Genomic DNA, 22987 nt, shown 5'->3' with positions numbered 1-22987 from the left:
GCATGGTTCCTGACCCTCCTGATTTTTCTGAGCCCCTCTTCCCCCCGGGCATTTCTGGGATGCGTAAATACCCGCAGGAATGGGGCAATGCAGTGGGAGGTGATGCACTGGGGTGATGAGGTGGAACCCCACACCATGGGGCCACACAATGATGGAAAAACATCAAATCTGAGTCTAAGCACAACAATATAAGCATTTCGCTATAGTTAAATTCTGAACGGTCATCACTCTCGGCTCAAACAAGCCCTCTGAAATGCTTCTTCAACCCAGATGGCTCAAGGAGATGATAAATGAGGATTGCTATCAACAGAGAAATGGTTGAAATCACTTGGGGGGCATCTTGTGAGCCAGGACAGCAGGAAAGAGAAGCCCCAGTGCCCAGAGCACTGCTGGGCAGAAAACAAAGCCCTCCATCTCTGCCCCAGTCCCCGGGTGGCTGCCCCCTCCGGCTCCCGCCCGCCCAGCATTCCATAGGAGAAAGGGGGAAATTTATCTCCTGTGACTTTGTATAGGAGAACGGTGGCCTTGCCAACAAAGGGCCCTTCCCAGCACTGTGAAATCATGCTGAATGGCCAGCAACTGGGCGCGGTTTAGGGGACCAGGGGCTCAGGGTCATGGACCCAGGGACTCAGCAGTCCCGCCCACCAACCCCTCCTCTCCCTCCAAGCAGTTTTCCTAGACTAAGTGACACTGAGGACAGATAACCCCCAAGCCTCGCCACCTACCCAGGCCAACCCCATCATTCCCCCACGAGCCCATAGCACATCCTGACCCCTCGGCTTGCCAGTGGCATAAATGCTAGTATATGGGACAACTGGGTTAATGCTCATCTGCATCTTTGGAAATGTTAGTGCAAGAGACCAGGTTCATCCCTACCAGAGCTGGGATTGGCCCACAGCCCGACCAGCCCGGCCCAGCTACTTCTGACCGCAGAAACTGGACTCTAGGAGGGACTGAGTGATGGTTGCCCTTGTTATCCAGGCTAAAGATAAGGGATGAAAGGGTCCTCTGACTGGGAACTACCACCAGGGCTACAGAGGTCAGAAGTAGTAGACCACCAGAGCCACAGGCCAAGCATCTTGGGACACAAAAGGGCCCCGGTTCACAGATTGACACTCCACTTAGCTCTTTGTTCCTTCATTCCATCCAATTCCCAAGTGGGATGGTGCATCTTTACTTGCCCACTATCGCTTCCTTCCATCGGAGGGAGAAAAGCCATCATGGGAAATCGAAGCCTTTGGCTCTGGCTTTGCTGACAGAATATGTGTCTTCCTTCCTCCTTTTCAGTTTTTGTCCCAGGACCAAAACTCTATACTGATGGATCAAACCTTCTCTCCTCTCCTCCGACACCTGAAAACTGGGGTTGGCTGTAAGTGGGATGTGGATGTGTGAGTGTGTGAGTGTGTGTGCAGGCATGCGACCATGTGCAGGTGTATGGGTGCATCTGTGCACAGACGTTTGGGTGTACGTCTCCCGAGAAGGCTACAGATACAAAGGCGCTTAGTTCAGAGACGTCCTTTTTTCCCAGAGGCTCTGTCAATGCATGCTGCTCTCTCCTGCTGGTCCAACTCTTTGCAGGGCCGGCCGGGTGGCCGGCTCACGGGGTGGAGCAAGGAAGTGTCAGACTTGGTACTGATAGCCCTTCCAGTCCCCAGTACTTGGTTGAGTCTCTCTCTCTCTCTTTCTCTCTCCCCACTCCCTTTCTCTTTTTCTTTTCTTTTGTTGGAGGCTTTTCTCCAGCCCCTCCTTGGCTCTGCTTACCTTGTTCCAAAAAGCAGGCCAAGATGGCCCTACTGAGAGCTCACCTCCTCCAGGAGGCCTTCCCAGACTGAGCCCCCTCCTTCCTCTCCCCCACCTCCCCCTCCCCCCCGCCTTACCTCCTTCCCCTCCCCACAGCACCTGTATATATGTACATATGTTTGTATGTATTTATTACTCTATTTATTTATTTATTTTATTTGCACATATTTATTCTATTTATTTTATTTTGTTAATATGTTTTGTTTTGTTCTCTGCCTCCCCCTTCTAGACTGCGAGCCCACTGTTGGGTAGGGACTGTCTGTATATGTTGCCAACTTGTACTTCCCAAGTGCTTAGTACAGTGCTCTGCACACAGTAAGCGCTCAATAAATACGATTGAATGAATGAATGAATGAATGAATGGGATGTGTTTGGGTTATGTATGGATGGATGATGTGTGTGTGTGTGTGTGTGTGTGTGTGTTTGCTTGTGAACTGTCTGTACACATGTTTGGGTCCACGTGTTATACACACAGGTGTGTGTGAGTGTGAAGGGGAGTGAAAGGAACAAAGGGGAGAAGGCAGGGAGGTGACTGGCTCCCTGGCTCCCTGGCCCCTGTTACCTGCCTGTGGGGGCCCAGTCCACCCATTCACCTCCCGCCTACCTTTGCAGGCCTTCCTGTGCGTGATAGGCTTGCTCAGGTCCCGGTAGTAGCCCTCGCGGCAGTAGTGGCAGTGGCGGCCGGCAGTGTTGTGCCTGCAGTTGAGGCAGACGCCCCCGCTTTTGCGCCCAGACAGCTTGTACAACTCCATGTTGAAGCGGCAGCGGCGGGCATGGAGGTTGCAGTTGCAGGCTGCAGAGGAAGCACAGCAGGAAGAGGGGATTGGCTGGGGGAAAGACCCCAAGGCCCAGCGGCCTGTACCTCCTCTGCACCCGGGCACGGGCACTGGGCCCCAGCTGGCTGGCTTTTGGCTGGAGCCTGGGCCAGACCGCTCAGTTGGTCAGCTGAGAAGTGAACGACCAGAACTCCCCCGCTGACCCAGGTCTGCCCAACTGGAGGGTCAGGTCTGAAGCTCCGCGGGGGCCACCCAGCAGGCAGCAACCCCATAAGTACAGGGTCATCACCCAACCACGAGATGGACAGCCATCAGGGATGGAGGCTGGGAATAGGCTGGGGCATAAGGCCTGTTAGAATCTGGCACTGGGAGCTGCTGGCTTCTGCCACGGATCCTTGGAGAGCCTGGGAGCAAAGGAAGGGCTGAAGCCCACCATTCTGACCTAGCCCCCAACCGCTTCAATGCCAGGGGCTTCCTGCCTGGCCAAGGGGTCCCTCAGAAAGTCAGTTAAACACCACATAGCCTGGAGAAGAGGGAGCCAGGACTCATCTCTTCCATCGCCCCCCCCCATCAACACTACCGCCGCCATGGCCAACCCGCAATGGCACAGACGGGGGAGTAATGAGGGGAAGGTGACAGAGATGCTGGGCTCAGGCTAAGGAGAAGGCTCAGTTATGCTCATCTCAAGCTTCTCCAATCAAGTTGCCAGCTTGCAGAATCCAGCCTTGTAGTTGTGGAGGCTCCCCCGCTGGGCCCACCCAACCTGCCCAAGTGGAACTCAGCCTAGGAGGTTGTAGGACTGGAGAGAGGGGGTAGACATGGCTGGGGAGGGCAGGGGACATGCCCCAAAAGTCTCTGGCCCTCCTGCCCTGAGTCTCCACAGCCAGGAGCTCCAGGAACTGCCCTGGCTGGGCTCTAAAACTGCCCAACTCCTGAGGACAAAAGTATGTGTGTACAAAATATGTGTGTACAAACTGGCAGACCCCTGCACCATCTCCAGCTTTCTTGCTGCTGTTATCATCTCCTTACCATCTTCTTCACTGGGATTATTTATCACCAGCCTCCTCGCCAGTGTCACCAACTGTGGTATTTACTGAGCACCTAGTGTGTGCGTGACTACACTAAGCACTTGAGAGTACACAACAAGAATAGAACAGCCAGTCCCTGGCCTCACAAAGATTGCAGCTTAATGGGGGCGACCAGCTAGCAGCAGTCACAAACCATTTCCATGGTGTGGGAGAGGGCAAGAGACCTGGAGATGCTCCTGGCAGAAACCTCGGAGGGGTAAGGTCAATGTACAGGAAGCCACCCCATCCAGGCCTGGAACTGCTGCACACAGAAGGGTTAAGGAGGCTGCTGAGAAAGCAGAGATTAACCGAGGGAATCTTCCTGGAGGAAGTGTGATTCTGGAGACTGTGAAAAGGGGAAAGCAGTGGCCTGGAAGCTCTGAATGTAGATGGCAGGAGGAAGGAGGTAAGAGAAAGGGGTAGGAGTGGGAGAGTGGAGAGCGGGGCCCTATGGGAAGGTGAGCTTGGAAGGGACAGAGAAGGCAGGCCGGGCAGTGGTGATGGTGAAAGTGTGACAAAGGAGAGAGACCAGGCGGGTGCTTTGAGGCCCAGGCTTGAGGGATTCGCTGCTGGGAGCAGAGGGGGCTGGGCTCTGATGGCTTGTCTGGGGTGCCAGTGGCCCCGAAGATCTGAAATCCCAACAGGGCACGCCCTTATCAGTAACACATACACACCTTAGGGTAGCAAGTAGGTCTGGACTGGGGTTGGGCTAGGACCGGGCTCGGGTTGGGCCCAGGTTGGCCCATTCCATCCTCCACAGCTCAGCAGCCCGCCCATCCAGATATCTCCATCTGCATCCCATCTGCAGCCTCGTGCACCAGGCTTAATAACCTCTGGGGATCCAGGATCTGGTCCTCAAATTTGGGGCTCTCCGCTGCCCAATGCTGACTACCATCAGAAGCTGGTGGGCCTGGGCCATCTGTGCCCGAATATCACCCTCCCGGCCCCCCAGGCCCCCCAGCAACAAAGGGGCTTTTTACACAACTGCTCACACAAAAGAAAAAACAGGAGCGGAACATCAAAAGGTTGCTTCCCCCTCCCTTCCCCTCCCCTCCCCTGTCCCTAGAGCTGTCAAGGAAACATCAAGTAGCAATTGCAAGAACTATGTGTTCTGTAAAGTATTTTACAGCTTGTTTGTTTTGTTTTCTCTGGCCCAGCGAACAATGCAGCAGCTCCACAGGCCATAGGCCCCTCTCTACGGATGCTGCTGCCTCCTCCTCCTCCTTGCTGTGAAGGTGTCACCCCACTCCCTGCCTGTCACTAGCCTTGTCCAAAGAGACACCTTAATCCCTGACTCCTTCCTGTTTATCTCCCACCTCTCCCCTGGGACAAAAACATCTGCTATTAGCTTAATTATCAAATTTCAGGCAAGAAGGGTGGAACAACTGGGTTCTGGCCCGGAGGACTAACGCTGACCTGGGCAGGCGGCCCATCGCTAGGGAGACAGCTGGAAGGAGGAAGGAGAAGGCCTGGCCCTGCAGAAGGGGACGGGTTTGACAGGCTTGACCATCCCAGCAGTGCCCTCAGCCCCAATTCCAAGACCCTTAAGGCACTCGCCCTAGCCATTTCCAGCAGAGCCCAGGGCTGGGCCTTGGGCCTGAGCTTCAGCTCTACCCTGGAAGTTGGTATGGGAAGGGCAGTCAGAGAAAGAGCCAGGCCAGGGCTTGATCCTCTAGGCTCAATCTCAGACTCATTGTCCATTTGGGCCAGGGACAGACTGTGTCTCCTTTTGGGCCTGAGGTGCTGGTCTCTGCCTGGACCACAGACTGGCCGGGTCTCCAAGCCAAGGAAATGACTCTGTTCACAGAGGTATGGACTAAGAGAAAACAGGTTAAGGCCAGCCCCAGGTCTAGCTATGGCAACCCACATTTCTCCCAGGTGGGACCTGTTGAGCCTAAAGCCATGCATGCTGGGAAAGGTGCAGCTGGCCAGGAAAAGGAAGGAGACAGTACCCTGCAAGCACTGCACCACTAGTCTTTCTGAAAACATAAGTACAGGAGTCCGAAATCAAAGCCATTCCGAGCTTAGCCCCACAGCACACCCAAGCCAGGACTGTTTCCAAAAGGGGTATCCGAGTGCCTGAAGAAATTGTGAAATTGCATACTGGTGGTCCTCCTGGGCACCCACACTCATGGTTAGTGCTTAGTACAGTGCTCTGCACATAGTAAGCGCTCAATAAATACGATTGATGATGATGATGGACCCTAACCCTTAGACTCCTCCATTCCTGATTCTCCTTGCAGTGATCCAGCATGGACCATCCAACATCCCTGACCCACCCCTCTCATCCCTGACTCCCCCCAGTGACCCAGCACACTCCGTTCAAACCTCCCTATTCTCTCCTCTCCATCTCTGACTCTCCCCAGTGATCCAGCATGGACTACTCATCCATGGATCTACTCAGCTCTCTTTGGGACTTGCTGATAAAATCTTTTCAGAGATCTAAGCTAGAGGGACAGAAGAGGTGGAAGAGAAGGAACCATGAAGTTCAGGGTATCAGGCCAAGCCTGGGCATCATCTTCTGGGAGCTGACCATTGGCTGGAGCTAAAGGAGACTGGTCTAATGCCCAGAGCCCTCAGCCTGCCAGCACTCTGCCAAGAGGAAGGGATATTGGTAACGGGGATACCAATGGAGTTTGGGGCGGGAAGGTCTTGGGGGAACCTCCATTTCCTTCTGCCTGAGCCATGGCCAGCCAGCTCCCTTGCCCGTAGTTCCCATACAGGGGCTATGAAGGAGCCCCTTGCCCAGTTAGGACTGACTCTGTGCCCCACCCTCTCCCTTGAGGTAAAGGAACCTGAGGGAGTGGTGGGGCAGGCCCACATGGCTGTTGCAGGCCTGGGCTCTGGCAGTTAGTTCCCAGGCCAGTGGCCCACCTGTCCCTCTGGTTCTCCCCATTCAGAGACTGCTCTCCTCTGCCAGTCCTTTGTCCAGGGTGAAGCCAGACCACAAGAAGTGCAGCATCTGGGGAGAGGCTGGAGTTCTTCCTCTTTGCCCCTTGAGACCCCTAGGAAGAGCAGAGCCCCACCTGGCCTGCAGCAAGTGTCCGGGAAGAAGATGCAGGAGGGACTAGACCCGCTACCTTGGAACACGTGTTCTCTTTCCTCTGACTCGTTGACCTCAGACATGGACCGCAAGGGGGAGCCCCCGGCTGAGCCAACTGGTAGGTCAACGTGGAGAAGAAAATGAAAAACTTCTTGGAAACACTCACCCAGCTGGGTCAGAGATAAGGCCGACCATCGGGTCAGTCAGGCAACCCACACTCCCTTCTTGCCAAAGGCCGCGGGTCTTAGATGTGCGGATAAGCCCCCAGATAAGTGGGCTGTGTTTACTGTGGCCTTTTGGAGTCTTCCCGGGGCTGGACACAAAGGCCGACTCTGTCAACAGGGACTCGGCCCTCCGACCGCCCAATAGATGCCACAGTAACAAGTTCTTCACACCTGCTCAATGTTTGGAAAGCCGGCCCAACCCCGTGACCCCAGCCCGTGACCCCTCTGTCAGGCCATCAAACATAAAAAACTGAGAAGGGAACGAGGGCCAGCCCCACCCTGATGTTCCTGCCCCTACCTGCCTCTGCCCTCTGAGGTAGCGAAGGGCCCTGGAGCCAGGCCCATGGCAGTGCAGGGCAAGATCTCAGGTCGATGGGCAGCCAGCCATGGTAAACCCATCATCACACTCACTGAGTTCTCATTGACAGTGCCAATTCCAGGCATTCTGTGGCTTAGTGGAAAGAGTCCAGGCCTGGGAGTTGGAGGACCTGCATGCTAATCAGGTTGCCTGCTCTGTGTCCTTGGGCAAGTCTCTATACTTCCCTGGGCCTCAGTTTCTTCATCTGTAAAATGGGAATTCAATGCCTGTTCTCCCTCCTACTTATACTGTGAACCCCTTTATTCATTCATTCAATCGTATTTATTGAGCACTTACTATGGGCAGAGCACGCCCCTTGTGCGTGTGTGGGGGGCTTTGTCTGATCTAATTATATACGTCAATATATACTGTAGTACTTAGAACAGTTCTTGACACAGTTTAAGTGCTTACCAAATACAATAATAATAGTAATAATGTTAATATTAATATAATTGCATCTTATGCTCCTCAAACCCCTGGCTGCTCTGAGCCTCATTTGAGCCGAGTGGCCACCACAGGAGCTGGGTTGATGCTGGCTGGGAAGCTCAGCCCTGGGCAGAGGACAGCACCTTGGCAGCCTGACAGTCCCCAGGGACCGCCTCGCTCCAGCCCAAACGGCCCTAGCCCCGACCCCTGGGCTCAAAAGATGGAAAAGACGAGTAGAGGAACTGCCCTGGGGAGAATGAGATCCGGGAATGATGAGGGCCCTGGTGAGGGTGGGTCACTAGAGAGGTCGGGATAATAAGAACAATACCTTTTAGACTGTGAACCCACTGTTGGGTAGGGACTGTCTCTATATGTTGCCAACTTGTACTTCCCAAGCGCTTAGTACAGTGCTCTGCACACAGTAAGTGCTCAATAAATATGATTGATTGATTGATTGATTGTTGAGTGCTTGCTATGTGCCAGGCACTACACTAAGCACTGGGGTGGACATAAGCAAATCGGGTTGGACACAGTCCCTATCTAGCACAGGGCTCACAGTCTTCATCCCCATTTTACAGATGAGGTAATAGGCAGGGAGAAGTGAAGTGGCTTGGCAAAGGCCACACACACAGCAGACAAGTGGCGAATGGGATTCGAACCCATGACCTTCTGACTCCCAGGCCCGTGCTCTATCCACTACGCCATGCTGGAGCCTGGGGAGGGTGGGACCCTGGACAGAGTGGAGCCCGGGGAGGATCCTCTTTCAGAACCACCCGACTGTCCTCCAACACTCTGCCGCGCTTCTCCAAGTGCCTTTGAACACCAAACCTCTCATCTGGCTGGTTTCAAGGTGTGAGGCACCCAAGTCGAACGATGACTTTGGAGACTTCTCAGGAGGGCCTTATTCTGGTGACTGGCTGGCAGCAGCCACTCCCTGGGCTCAACAGACTCACCCTGGACAGTGGCTCTGCCCTCTGCCCTCCCTACCCACTACGGGCTCCATCTACCCCAAGGACTCGTTCCCATCAGGGCGACTGGCCCCAAACTGCCTGGGTGGTCACCGCAGCCTGATCGTTCCTCTGGCTGGTCTAACACAAACACAGCTTGTTGAGGCGATCCAACAGCTGACTCAGGAACCGGGAATCAGACTGACCTCTGCCTCCTGACACCCCAGGGGCCCGCCACCCGGTTCCCACAATCTGACACCCATCACCTAGCTCTTGCCACTGGATCCAGCAGACTGGACCCCATCACTTGACCTGATTCCTCCAGGGTTCATCAGCAAGCTTTAGGAGAAGCAGTGTGGATTAGTCTAGTAGTCTAGTGGATCGACTCTAGACCTGGGAGTCAGAAGGACCTGGATTCTAACCCCAGCTCTGCCACTTGTCTGCTGTGAGACTTTGAGCAAGTCACTTCACTCCTCTGAGCCTCAGTTACCTCACTGGTAAAATGGGGATTAAGACTCTGAGTCCTGTGTGGGACATGGACTCTGTCCAACCTGATTAACTGTGTGTATAGCTATAATTCTATTTATTCTGATGGTATTGACACCTGTCTACTTGTTTTGTTTTGTTGTCTGTCTCTCCGTTCTAGACTGTGAGCCTGTTGTTGGGTAGGGACCATTTCTATATATTGCCTATTAGTACTTCCCAAGCGCTTAGTACAGTGCTCTGCACACAGTAAGTGCTCAATAAATACAATTGAATGAATGAATGAATGACAACTTACATCTACCCCAGCACTTAGTATAGTGCCTGGCACATAGTAAGTGCTGAACAAATACCAGAAAAAAGAAAAAAGAGTGAAGACTGACACACTTGGGCAGCCTGGCAGGCCAGGAGCGTGGATGGAATGACCCCACCTCAAATCAATACTGCAGGGAGCAGGACAAGGCAGGAATGGAGTGGCGAGTGAGAGGTGAGTTTAATTCAATTCCACATGACAGCCAAATCCGTCCCCTTAGTGCAGGCTCAGGCTCGCCCAGGAAGAGTTGACTCCAGACTCACTACCCTTAGCTGCTGGCCAGCTGGCAGCAGGGTATGGGCAGGGACTGTGAGCCCACAGGAATGAATGCCCAGGTCCTGGACAGCGGGTCTGAGTAGCAGGGGGAAAGAGGCTGGCTCTTCCTCCTCCAGCTCGGCCCCAGAGAGACCTGGCCAGGCCCGGAGGGCTCAGGAACCCCATCCACTCACCCTGCCAGAAGGGATTCTCCATTACACCACTTATCGCTGCTACTGCCAAATTGCTGTTTTTCCCCAAAATTTGATTTCTTTCCCTTGAGGAGCTTTTCTCCCAGGCCTTTTCAGCTGAGAGCCCCCCAGGTGCCAGCCCGGCTCTGAGTCAGGGACCCTCACCCTAGGTAGTCCGAAGGACACACAGTGGGAATAAAGCAGCACTAGGAGTCAAAAGCTGCTGCTTGTGTCAGAGCTGCTCATGAGCATCCTTCGAAAGGGTGGCTCTCTCTGGGGTAGCGCAGGAAGCACTGTGCTTTCAGGAAAGTGGAGACCCTCCACCTCTGGCCTGGCCTGGGCAAAGACTCCACCTGGGCTGAACCTCCAGTAGATGGGAGAGGAACTCCCCAGGCCAAACAGGTTTTAAGTGGACAAATTGTTCCTAAGAGAATTTCCGGGGGGAACTGTTGGCAGGGGCCTCCGGGGCCGTTTCATTGCTGGCAATCCTGCAAACTTGCCTGCCTATTCCCCCGCAGTGTCCCCTGGCAGTGCCCTCTGGCAGAGCCCCATCCTCGGTTGGCTGTATCCCTACCCCCGGCCTCCTACTGGCTCCCAGAGTGGACATCCCAGGCCCGAAGCCTCCAAGAGCAGAGCCGTTCATCCCCTTCATTGGCTGAGCCAGAGGGACAGGTTCTTGGGGAAGCAACTGACTTCTGATATTTATGGCCTCCCTCTTAGCAGTTATTAATAATAATAATAATAATATAATAATAATAATAATAATGGTATTTGTCAAGTGCTTACTATGTGCCAATCACTGTACTAAGCACTGAGGTAGACATAAGCTAATCAGGTTAGACACAGCGCATGTCCCTTGTGGGGCTCACGTCTTAATCCCTATTTGACAGATGAGGTAACTGAAGCATAGAGAAGTAAAGTGGCTTGCCCAAGGTCGCACAGCAGACAAGTGGCAGAGGCAGGATTAAAATCTGGGTCCTTCTGACTCCCAGGCTTGTGCTCTATCCGTTAGGCCATGCAGCTTCTCATTCTTTGACCCCACCATGTGTCCTGGTGCCACTTCCAGTGGCAAAACACCCTCAGTCAGCCCCAAGCAACCCTAGAGTAAGCAATAGGGTTTCCTGGGGGTACTAAGTGGGCACACCTACCAGGGGCTGGTCCTCCACGGATCTCAGAAACCTGTTACTTCGACTCAGCCCCCGAGCATCTTTGGCCCTAAATTTTCAGTTTCCTTTCTCCCTTTGGTGATGGGACACAAAAAGGGTGAGATCCCCAGTGCCTTCTGGGGCTGAACCTCTCAGTCTCCAACCCAAGGGTCTCCCTGAAGCCATTTTGGTTGAGGCTTGGGGCTCAGTATTCCTTTCCGCCAAGCCAGGAGCGAGTTTTCAAAGGAAACTGTTCTGTTCTTCATCACTGGGAAAATCCCCTTAACATCTCTGGAGCTGGGATCTTGGCTGCCAGTCGGGGACCCCGTGATGCTGGAGCAGCAGGCCTGACTCCCCCTTCCTTGGCCCTGGCAGCAGGGAAATTCCTTTGATTTGCCCCCCAGGAAGTGGGTTATTCCCCAACAATGTGCCTTCTTTCATTGTTCCCAAAGAAGTTGTGCTTCTTTTACTGGGCAACCCTGTTTCTTCACAGCTCAGATTTCCTGGGGTTGCCAGAGCCTAGCATGAGCCAGTGTGAACCCAGTGCAAACCCAGCATGAGCCCAGCGGGAGTCTGGTGTGAGTCCAGCGTAAGCTTGGTGTGCGCCCAGCATGGGCCAGCATGAGCCCAGTGTGTGCCTGACATGCGCCAGCATGAGCCTGGCGTGTGCCCAGCATGTGCCAGAATGAGCCCGGCGTGTGCCTGGCGTGAGCCCAATGTGAGGGAGGCTTGAATCCAGTGTGAGCCCAGCATGAGTCCCCTGTGAGTCCAGCATGAGCCCAGCATAAGCCCAATGTTAGCCCAGCGTGTACCTAGCATAAGTCCAGTGTGAGCCTAGCGTGAGCCCAGTGTGAGCCCAGCATGAGCCCAAAGTGAGCCTATGAGCCCAGCATGAGCACAGCGCGGGCCCAGTATGAGCCCAGGATGAATCCAGTGTGAGTCCAGCATGACCCCAGCATGAACCCAATGTGAGTCCAGCGTGAGCCCAACATGAGCCCAGCACAAATCTAGTGTGTGCACATCTCTGCACCTAGCAGGCCCTGCTGCTGCTTCCCTGCTGCCCCTCCCCGAAGGTGCCCAGGAACGACCCTGCTCCCTTGAGAACAGCCGCTGCCCTCCCATCCCTGGCAGAATGGCACAGCTATCTGAGCCTCTGGGCAGACAGGCGACCAGACGGAGGGAGCTCAGGGAACACCGCCCCATCCCATCCTCCCTGTTTGCCCTCCCTGCTCACCTTCCCTCTTCCCCTACCCTCCGCCTCCCTCAGACACCCCAGCAGGCCAACAAGCTGAGAGGTGACCACAATCCAGTCTGGTATGTAGGGAGGACCCAGCGGGGCTGTGGGTTGTGGCAAACGTTCCGCCCTAGGGATGACAGGTCTGCGCTTTTGTCTGGGGAACTGCTGGGCTTGGCTGAGCCAAGGAGTCCAGCTCCCTCCCGCTGGCCTGATGGGTGCCAGGGCCAGAAAAGGAGGAGGTCGGCTTTGCCTGGGGTCAGGGCTGCAGCCAGCCCTTGCTCCTGGGAGGAGCCAAGCCAATTCTCCCAGTTTGAGAGGAGGTCCAGGACACAAGAGGGATTGACAAGCTTCTCACATCTGTGGCGTTAGGACCAGCTGGACCCTGGGCCCAGCTGGGTCCCAGGCTGGGGGTGGTTTTGGGATTTGGCTAGAGATCTCAAAGCCCACCCCTCTGTGGGGAGAAAAGGGAACTGAGATGCCCACCGTGGGTGGCTCTGCCATCACCGCTGCTCCCAGGGGCAGGTTGGGCTGAGTCGATCTGCCCCCTCTTCTTTTCACAGTTCAGTGGAGAATTGAGGCCTCACCTAAGCCTGGGCCCATTCATCCCCTGCCCCAAACTGATCCTGTGGTTAGGCTGGAAAGAAAGAGGGGGCTCAGGTCCCCAGAACCTGATGGGATCAAACTCTGGTGAGTAGGAGGAAGGGAGAGGGATGGAGCACTGCCTGGGGCTCCTTCCCCACTCTGCCAGCAGCCGAGAAACAGCAACAGGAAGTGTCTCAGACACTGAAAACTCCTCCCTGCCAACAAGGCTAGCCTCGCCCGGCAAGTGAGTGGGGTTAGGGGTGGGGTGGTGATGGGGATGGAGGCAGGGAGGGAGATGGGAGGAATGGGAGCAGGGAAGGGGCGGGAGGGTGGGGATGGAGAAGAGGGTAGGGGTAGGGAGAAGGGAGTGGTGGTGGGAGTGAGGATCGGAGGAAGGGGAGGGGGGTGAAGTCCAAACACCCAGACACCAGACCAGAGCCATCTCAACATAGAGCTATGACTCTGGAGACGATGTCCAAGTTACTCCCTAAGAAGAGAGAAACAATCTCGCTTACAACAACCAGCTGGCCTGGCCATGGACAGGGCCACCGGGTCAGGAAACGGGAGCCTGGCATGTGGGAGGTAGGGCACAGGCAGGGATTTAGTTGCCCTGGTGCCCTATTCCTAGCCAGCACATTCTGGGGGTCTCCTGGGGCGCTGGGACAGAGGACAGAGGTCCCAGGATAAGGGCATGAAAACTGTTTCCTGAAATGCTCTCAGTGCCACCCTAGCATCCTCCCACTCTCCCTCTCTGACACATCACCCCTCCATCTCAGCCCCAATTCACCTGCGAGGAGAGTTGGGGGAGGGGGCTAGGCGGTGGGAGAAGGGGGGAAGGGGGAGGTGGGCTCCTGGGGTCAGATGTAAATAATGCTGGATCTGGGAAGCCCCTCTGCAGGCTGCTATTCAGGTATTTCTCTCAGATGCTAATGAGCCATTCACTTTGGCACTATAGAGAGACCCAACTCTCCCAGCCGCCATTCTCACGCTCGCTTGCTGGCTGATGAATAATCCTTGGACTGTCCAGACAGCAGGCCAAACAAGTGGATTGGGGTCTACAGTGAATGACTGGCCAGGCTCCCCTTGCTGGCCCCCCTGCCTGTGAGCCCCATCCCCTGCCCAGTTCTGGGAAGCATTTGGTGCCCCTCCGCCAAAGCCTGAAGAGCAGCCTAAATAAGTGAGCCCAGGGAGGGCCACTGGTCCCCTCCCACCCCCTCAGCCACTGCTGGCCTCTCAGCTCCCTTGGTGGGTCCCCCTTTCATGCGACCCCCTCCCCTCTTTTCTCTCTGGTTCCCCTTGGGGTCTGGAACTCCTGTCCCTCTACCGTCCCATGAAGCCCTGAACCCTCACCCCAAAGGAGGAAGGATGGCCAGCAGGGCTGGGGAGCTCAGCTCAGAGGGTCCCTGGGGGGGACAGGCCATTCCACCCTCACCTCTGGAACCAGGGAGGAGCCTCCCTCCCAGTGCCCTCCCTACCCCCTCTCGTCTTATGAACTCTCCCACATAGCATCTCTGATATTCCCAGATAGCAATTACTGAACTCCTGAATACCATCGATGGCCTCCCTTATCCAAGCAACATCCCAGAAGCCGTGGCAGGGGGGACCAGGAGTCAGAGGCCAGGGGCCAGGGGCCAGGAGAGGAACAGGGAAGGGCAGGGCTTCAGGGCACTGGTGGATTGACCAACCAGTGACTTAGTAGATCAGGGGCTGAGTCGGGACCGGGACCCAGCCCCAACCCCAGCCTCTCGGCACTCAACCACCCTTCCTCCTAGGCTTCCCACCCTTGGACCAGACTGATGGGCAGATGACTGGGAGCAGAGGAGAGGCTGACAGCCTGGGCTCAGGCTTGCTCATGGGGCCATCTCTGTTTGGGCTTCATTTGAAGTGTGGCCTAGTGGAAAAAGCGTGGGTCTGGAAGTCAGAGGACCTGGGATCAAGTCCCTAGTCTGCCAATGGCCTGCTGTGTAACCTTGGTCAAGTCACTTGGCCTTTCTGTATCTCAGTTTCATTTGTAAAATGGGAATTCACTACCTGTTCTCCCTTCTACTTAGACTGTGAGTCTCGGGTGTGGAAGGAACTATGTTTGACCCAATTATCTTGCCCCCATGCCCCCCACTTGTGCTTAATACAGTGCTTGGAACATAGTAATCACTTAACAAATACCACAATTAGTACTGACACCAGTAGCCAGTGTGGCAGAGGCAGGGCATCTCCTGAGGTCAAGGAACCTCCCCCAGAGCTCTCTGATGTCCACCAAGATAAGGGAAAAGAGCGGGAAGAAACCTCCCTCCTCCAAACCAAGATGGAACCAGGTTCTAACCCCGCACCAACCCCCGGGGCTGGGGAGCCACAGAAGGGGCAGCTGAGCAGAACGGCATGGAGGTACGGATCAAGGAGCTGTGGGGGCTGGTAGGGAGCCCCCTCCCCATGCCTAGCCCACCACCTGGGATCATTCCAGCTCTAAATGGGTGGCTCCTGAGAGACAGGGACCACCGGGTCCTGAGATCTGCCCAGGGAGGAATTCTGGAGGGATGCCATGCCTCTACAGGAGAACCCAGGAGGAGAGGTGACAGAAACCAAAAGATTACCTCACCTCTACAGGAGACAGCTGTGAAGGAACCACCTAACAGCTGCCTGGAGTCCAGCGGATGAGAGTGAGTAGGCTGAAGTTTGGCTAATCTTATTACTGCAGGAAAAAAGAACCATGGGGGATTCAGGAGAGTGGGGGTACCCAGAGAAGATCCCGGTTAGACCAGAGGATGAGTCCCCTCCTGGCTCTTGGAGGCGGTGTGCCTGATTACAAGGCCCAGAGATGAGCTGGGGCTGGGACTGAGAACTGGAAGTCTGCAGGGCACACCAAGTTAACGGGATTGCCTGCGCTGCTGCGAGAGGGAACAAGACACAATACAAAGGATCCTTTGCAAACTAGAGAAAACATCAGACAAAACCAGCATGGCTTTCAAATAGGCTTGTGGCCCTAAAGGAAAGGACCACACACTAACGAGATGCAGTGAGGAGTGACCACTTGCACGTTAACGAGATGCAGTTGACCGCTTGCCCACTAAAGAGATGCAGCGGGGGAATGCCTGATTGCACACTAGCAAGATGCAGTGGTAGGGTGACTGTGCATAGCGAGATGGCTGCTTTCTCAGATGTAGTGTCTACCAACTCTATCGTACTGCCCCCAAGCTCTTAGCTTGGTGCTGTGCACACAACAAGCGCTCAGTAAATAGTGTCGATTGATTGATGCAGTGGGGGAAGTGACCAGTGAGGCCCAGGGCCTGTATTAAAAGACTGACCTGAGACCCATGATGTGTCCTCACACTCAGCGAGAAGCCTCAGGAAAGACTTTTCCCAAGGCCCAAACCTGATCGAAATCCTGAAGGGTGAGCCAAGCTGGGACTCAACCACCAACGCCTGAGTTTCCCCCGGCAAGTGGCCAGAGTGATTGTAAGGAAAAAAGGAAATTTGGAAAATGCCAAATCTGCCCAGACATCAAACAGCTGGAGCAAAACAACATTTGAGTGACGTAAGTGCAAGTGAATCACAAGTACCCAGTTTCAACTTTCCGTAAAGCCCTGGGCAGGAAAACCAAAGGGGAGGGTGCTGGGGAGACCCCGGGGGCCCTCGCAAGCTTCCACCTTGCCAGCGACACCTACTCAGTGCCTGGTCACCTGACTGCCGAACCAGGGTGACGTCCTGCCTGGCTCCTTACCATGTGCTCGGGGGTGGCTCACATGGAGCATTTTTTTTTCTACCTTTTCATCTGCTGGCGCATCAGTGAAGATGGGTCAATGTTTTTCCCAGTGGTGACCCCTTGGAGGAGAAGCTGTGCCCTGAGCCCTGTCTCCTGAAGGAGGGCCTGAGGTCTCCTCCACAACCACCGGGTGGGGTGCCCTCCTCCTGCCTTCCAGACAGCAAGCCAGCTGGGGCCAATGGTCACCCGCAAGGACTCGGGGCTGGGAACAGGTTCGCCAGTTGGGCAGCTGCCTTGCCACCTGCCCATACCCCCCTCCCCCTGCCATACCCCCATCCATCCATGCACCCAGTCATTTTGGAGAGTTCTCCTCAGTCCGGGGACCCCAGGAGGGCACGGGGGCAGTCTTCTAACCCTCCCCAGAGGGCCCTCCACACTCCCACTTCAACCCTCCACAGCCAGTCAATCATATTTATTGAGTGCTTACTGTGGGCAGAGCACTATACTAAATGCTTGGGAGAGTACGATATGAAAGTATAACAGACACATTCCCCACCTACAATGAGCTTACAGTCTAGAGCGGGAGAAGCCATGGGGCTGGAGAAGTCATGGGGTTGACTGGACTGCCCCAGCACAGTCTTCCCAGGGTCTGCTCTGCTCTGAGAAAGAGAGAGAAAGCTCCCCGCCAGGCTGGGTGGCCCATGGCTGGGGCTGCTTCGGCTGGACCTTTGAGATCCCAAGCTGATCAGAACAGGGAATATCCTAGTGAGCTGGGCTGCTGGGCTGGTCCCGAGCGGAGCTCAGAGGAGCTCAGTTTGGGATGGGGCAAAACCAGCCACACCATGGGGACTTCAGACAAAGATTCCCCACTCTACTAACTTGGTCTCCTGTGCAGGCTGTGAGACTGGAAACACAACAGAATAAGCAGATGGTGGAAGGGGGACAGAAGCCAGATGCAGCCTCTGGCAAAGGCTGGGCTAGACACCAGCTATCTCTCATCCCCAACTGGTCAGGATGCTCCCTAGTGTGTCAGAGTGCTCCCTGGCAGGTCAGGGTGTTCCCCAGTCTGGGAAGGGGTCTCCAGGGGCAGGATCCCAGTGGCCCTTGTCCAGTTCACCAAGCCAAATGGAAGCCTTGTTCAAGAGGCAACACAGCTCTGCTCAAATACTGGGGAGCTCCGAGAGTCCTGACTATGGGCCACCCAGCCGGGACCCCACCCCCACCCACGTCCTCACATCTGCGCTGTTTACGAGAGGAAAATTCTGCAGACGCCCGTGGAGACTGAGGCACGCAGTTCCTTCCTTCACAGCTCCGGCAACAGCAAGGGCCTGGACCAGTGTTTGCCTTCCAGGCAAGCATCCACAACAAACCAAGACGGAAGCCAAGAGCAACCACCCTGCCGGCAGCCGGCCTCTCCTGCAGAGGCTCCACCGGCCTAGAGCACTGGGGGCAGAGACAGTCTGCAGGAAGCATCAGCAGCAGTGTGTGTGTATGTATGTGTGTGTGTGTGAGACCTCTCCCCTGTGGAAGGGTGACTGGGGACAGCCCCTCCCTCCCTGCCTGGACCAGCTGGCAGGGCAGGTTCCTGGTCTGGGCAAAAAGCTGCGGCAGATTTTCCGGTTTCATTTACAGAGCGTGAAAGTGGATTCAAGCTGGTTCATTTGAAACTGAAGTCAGAGGTCACAGGCCTTTCCCGCCCCTGCCCTGCTCCTGCCCCTGCCCGGCTCCTGCCTCCCTGCCCCGGCCCAGCTCCTGCTCCTGCCCAGCTCCCTGCTCCTGTTCTCGAGAGCCCACACAGAGAAGGACAATCTTTCGGCAGGGAAGGAGAAAGTGGTTATTTTTCCTGGGCATGCTCTCCCAGAGCAAGCACTAACCAAGGAGGTGGAGGAAAATCTCAGCCAGAGAAGAATGGAAGGCCAATGATGGGCCGTAGCAGAATCCCTCTGACCCTTCCTCTCTGCTGCAACCCTCCCTCATCCATCTGGTCCAGATTCTCACTCCTCAGTGTGACCTGAGGGTGGCCGCACCGTCCCTCCACCCCCACACAAGCCTGCAGTGGGTCAGCTCCCGGCTTTCCAGTGGTAGTGTTGACTCTGTTCTTGGAGAACAGGATTTGTATCAAGGCAAGTGGACCATCACCGGAATGAGACACACATGAGGTAATGTTTCTGCTGGAGGCTGGAAATGTCTTGGGCAGAGCACCGGGGGGATCCCCAGGGAAAGGCAGGGTCACTTGAGCTGCCAACACTCCCCTTCCCATGCAGTTGGCCTAAGCACAAAAATTCAGTCTCTCCAGGTGGTGGTGGTGGTGGTTGCAGCGGGGCAGGGTGATGGGGGATAGGCTAATGATGAATCAATCAGTCAATCAATGGTATTTATTGAGCACTTATGGTGTGTGGTACTAAGAGCTTGGGAGAGTTTAATATAACAGATTTGGTGACACAGGCCCAAGGCCCCAGGAAGTGGCAGTTCTCAGCTCCTTAACCTTTGCATTTGAATGGCTCAGCTTCTGGTCTCTCCCATTCCAGAAGGAAAGCTGAGCCCCTTCTACATGCACATCCCTCCTGGGCAACCAGTCAATCAATCAATCATATTTATTGATTGTGTATGGTATGTAGAGCATTGTATTAAGCGCTTGTGAGAGTTCACTCTGAGTGGGTAGAAACGTTCTACCATCGTCTCACCTACTGACCTGCAGCCAAATTAAATTCAAGTGTTGAAAAACCATCACAGCCCTCAACCCCCTACCACCTTCCTCCACCTGCTCCTTTCTCTGCTGTACCAGGGCAACAAAGGACCACTTGAAATCAAGCCTTCCTGTCTTCAGCTCCATTCAGAGGGCTTGGCTACTCAACTCCTGGCTCCATGGCTCCGCCACTTGCTGGCTGTGTGACTTTGGGCAAGTCACTCTGTGCCGCAGTTTCCTCATCTGTTAAATGGGGATTCAATAGTTATTCTCCCTCCTACTAAGACCGTGAGCTCCACGTGGGACTTTGCCCAAAATAATTATCTTGCAACTACCCCACACTTAGAACACTTAGTAAGTGCTTAACAAATATCTCCCCCTCGTCCCCCTCTCCATCCCCCCCATCTTACCTCCTTCCCTTCCCCACAGCACCTGTATATATGTATACATGTTTGTACATATTTATTACTCTATTTATTTTACTTGTACATATCTATTCTATTTATTTTATTTTGTTAGTATGTTTGGTTTTGTTCTCTGTCTCCCCCTTTTAGACTGTGAGCCCACTGTTGGGTAGGGACTGTCTCTATATGTTGCCAATTTGTACTTCCCAAGCGCTTAGTACAGTGCTCTGCACATAGTAAGCGCTCAATAAATACGATTGATGATGATGATGATGATGATGACCCTTGCCCTCCACAACCTCCACCACCTTCTCCCTGACCCTGGCACTTGTGAGAGGAAAGTAGGCACAATTTCTGCCCTCGAGGAACTTACAGTCTCCTGTGTGTGGAGCACTGTACTGAGCACTTGGAAGAGTACAATAGGACTAGTAGACCTCAAGGAGCTTGCAGTCTAGCAGGTAGAGAGTGAAATAGTTTACAGACAGGAGGAAGGAGGAAAGGGAGATATGTACTGAACTTGGTTCTTAAGTAACCTGTTGTTCAAGTTGTGGGCAGAAGGGCGAAAGGGAGTTACAGCCGGGCCTGCCCCACCTGTGAGCAACATCAGTGTCGCCACAGCCAGAGAGGGACGTTGGCATCGCTGGGGCCCGGGAGTGACACTGGCCTGCCAGGAGCATTGGCTGCAGTGTGTGCCTGGGTCTCCCGTGGATACCATGGACGTGATTTTTCTCCAGGGCTCCAAGTCTCCCAGTTTGTAACTTCGTTCTCACAGTAAATGTGATCAGCCTGGTGGCCACAAGAGAGAGTGATCCTGCCCAAAGAGTGGCAACATGACAAACAGCTCCGAAGCCTCTGCCAACCTCCCTTGGGCAGGTGAGTGTCCCCTTGGGCAAACCAACGGGCAAGGGTCCAGATGGACAAATAAGCCCCAGATGGCCTGTGTGACCCGGTGGGGCCAGAGGCGCTCTGGGGGCAGGGATGGTCAACTGGGCCCAGGGCTCCAGGCAGAGAGCCAGACCTCAGCCTGGCTCAGCAGCTCAGTGTCTCTCAGGGCCCTCTGGGCTCAGGCAGGCATGCCATAGGGGGTGGTCTGGGATCACTCTTCACCACGAACCTGCTTTCCTGGCAGAGAGCCAGGCAACATTCCCCTCCTTAGCTCTCTTCCTTGTGTGGACTCCCACTCTGCCCTCCCTAGAGCCATCAGCGATCCAGAGGTTTGAGTGTCCTCCATCCAAGGATTGAGGCAGACAGCTCCTGGGGTTTCTGTGGCTGGAGAGGGTCAGTGTAGGGTGATTCTCCACTCAGGATGCTCCCAAGGCCTGGATGGGATGAGGGTTGGGTGGATCTGGGAAGACTAAACCCACCCCGGGGGGGCTTGCAAGGACCCCTCCTGGTATGTGCCAGTTCCATCCTGCCCAGCCCAGCCCTGTTCCCTGGCACTGGAATAGGGAAGCTGGAAGTCTCCTTTTCTGTTTTCTGGGTGGGGAGAACAGGGAAGGAGGCATGTGGGGCACCAATGGTCAGGGCTGGAAGCGTCATCACAGAGCTGACAGGTCAGGAAGGTTTGCTGGGCCCTGGGCTGAGCAAGACTAGGCCTCCGACCCAAATGGCCAGGGCAAACAGAGGTTTTGGCATAAACCTCCATGCCCAACCCCTCCCCGGGGTCAGCCCCCCTCCCCCTTGCCCCCGCCTTAAGATCACCCAGGCCTACACACCCAAAGCCCATGGATGTTATTATCCCGTTAGCTCCCCACCTGCCTCAGGGTGTCGACAGCCTGCCGCCCCTAACGGGTCAGCCGGACCTGGCTCAGTTGGACGACCTGGCTCAGGCTGGGGTGAGTCACTTCAGGCTCAGACATGGCCACAGAGATACATGTTAGGGTTTCAAGTCTCCAGGAGAAAAACAGCAGTGGAAACAGCTGTTTGGCTCATGGGTGGTATCCCCTGCTGGAGGGCATGGAGCCTCTGTTCAGCCGGCCGCTTCAAAAAAGGAAATCTCACAAGCCAAAGGTCCCACATGGGGATCCTGGGCCACCCTGGGCCACCACATTGCTTCTCAGAGATAACAGTCCGCGTTCTGTCATAACTCCTGTTCTCACTATGTCCTTTGGTTAGACCATAGCGGCAGATTAAGGGAACATCTTTCCAGCAATTTCTCTTTCTGGAGAGAATGCAGTGCTGTGTTGGAATTAACAGTCAAGTGCATGAACTAGGGGATGGAATGGGTTGAATATTAACCCTGAGCCCCAGTGCGGCTGTGGCCACCGTGATCCCCAGATCCCGCTGGGGTGGGCTGCTCTGGCTCCCTTTCAGAAGAATAGCTGCCGCCTCCCTTCCCTGGCTCTCTGGGACTCTGCCTGGTTAGGTGTGGGCTCATGACCCCTCTCGGGCCTTGCCTGGACTGACCAGGGCTTCTGACCCTTCTCAGGCCCCGCCTGAACAGGCATGGACTCCTGATACTGCCTGGTCAGGTTCGGGCTCCTCCTGGCAGGGAATTGGAGGGGAGGCAGAATGGCTAAGGGGATTGATTTAGTTCTGCAGTCATTCAGGTTGATGTGCAGGCAAAGAGGATTTTTTTTTTTTTGGTTGGTTGGATTTTTTTGCAATGCATGCCCCTGGCACCTCTCCAACTAACCCCACCCCGAACAAGAGGCCAGAGGGGAAACTGGGATAGGCTTTTTCACTAGGGGTTTCCTGTTCCTCCCTCCCACTTCTTTCTCTATCCCTCCTCTCCTGGGTCCTCTTGGCATAACAGACTTCTAGGATGTGTCAGAAAGTGGGGTGACCAGCCTGGTTCGAGGGGAGGTTCAGCAGTCTCCTACTCCTTTTTTGCCCATAATCAGCCCCTTGGAGGCCAAACCTTATGGGAGGGGAGGCCACTCTGCCCCGTCCACTGGCTTCCACGGCAACTCCAAATAGGCTGACTAGGGCCGTGGCAGCTGAACTGGGCCTCCTACCCAGGAGGGGGCAGACCGGAAGAGCCAGTGTGTACCCAGGGTCCACAACAGCTGCCTGGTGGATGCCATCCTGATTTACAACAAGAATCAACACCCTCCTTTTACTGCCTCATAAACGGCCAGAGAGATCAAGCGATTTACCCGGTGCACCCTCAACGGTCGCTAACAGATGTGAGAACAGAGGCAGGAAACACCAAACCCCGGACCACTACAGGCCCGAGGCCATCCACACCCAGGGGTTTTCTCAGAGCCCACACCCTTGCTTGGAACTTGTACATTCCCCCTCCCAGGTCCTTCCCAATACTAACGCCACTTCCAAGCTGCGGGACTCAGCAAGGGAGGCTAGACATTGGAAATGAAGATCCCGAGAATGAAGGCCCCGGGACCATGTCCGTG

General features: G+C 55.0%; 1 protein-coding gene across 1 annotated transcript in view; it reads right to left on the bottom strand.

Moving 5' to 3' along the window:
* The window catches only part of NTN1 (netrin 1), a 79223-nt gene that overhangs the window by 21684 nt on the left and 34552 nt on the right, over positions 1-22987 (bottom strand). The window contains exon 2 of the mRNA XM_038742112.1: positions 2405-2593. Within this exon, the coding sequence (XP_038598040.1) occupies positions 2405-2593 (189 nt within the window). The remainder of the gene's footprint in view (positions 1-2404; positions 2594-22987) is intronic.

Source organism: Tachyglossus aculeatus, unplaced genomic scaffold, assembly GCF_015852505.1.
Source record: "Tachyglossus aculeatus isolate mTacAcu1 unplaced genomic scaffold, mTacAcu1.pri SUPER_34, whole genome shotgun sequence".
Taxonomy (NCBI): domain Eukaryota; kingdom Metazoa; phylum Chordata; class Mammalia; order Monotremata; family Tachyglossidae; genus Tachyglossus; species Tachyglossus aculeatus.
This window is presented reverse-complemented; position numbering and strand designations above follow the sequence as displayed.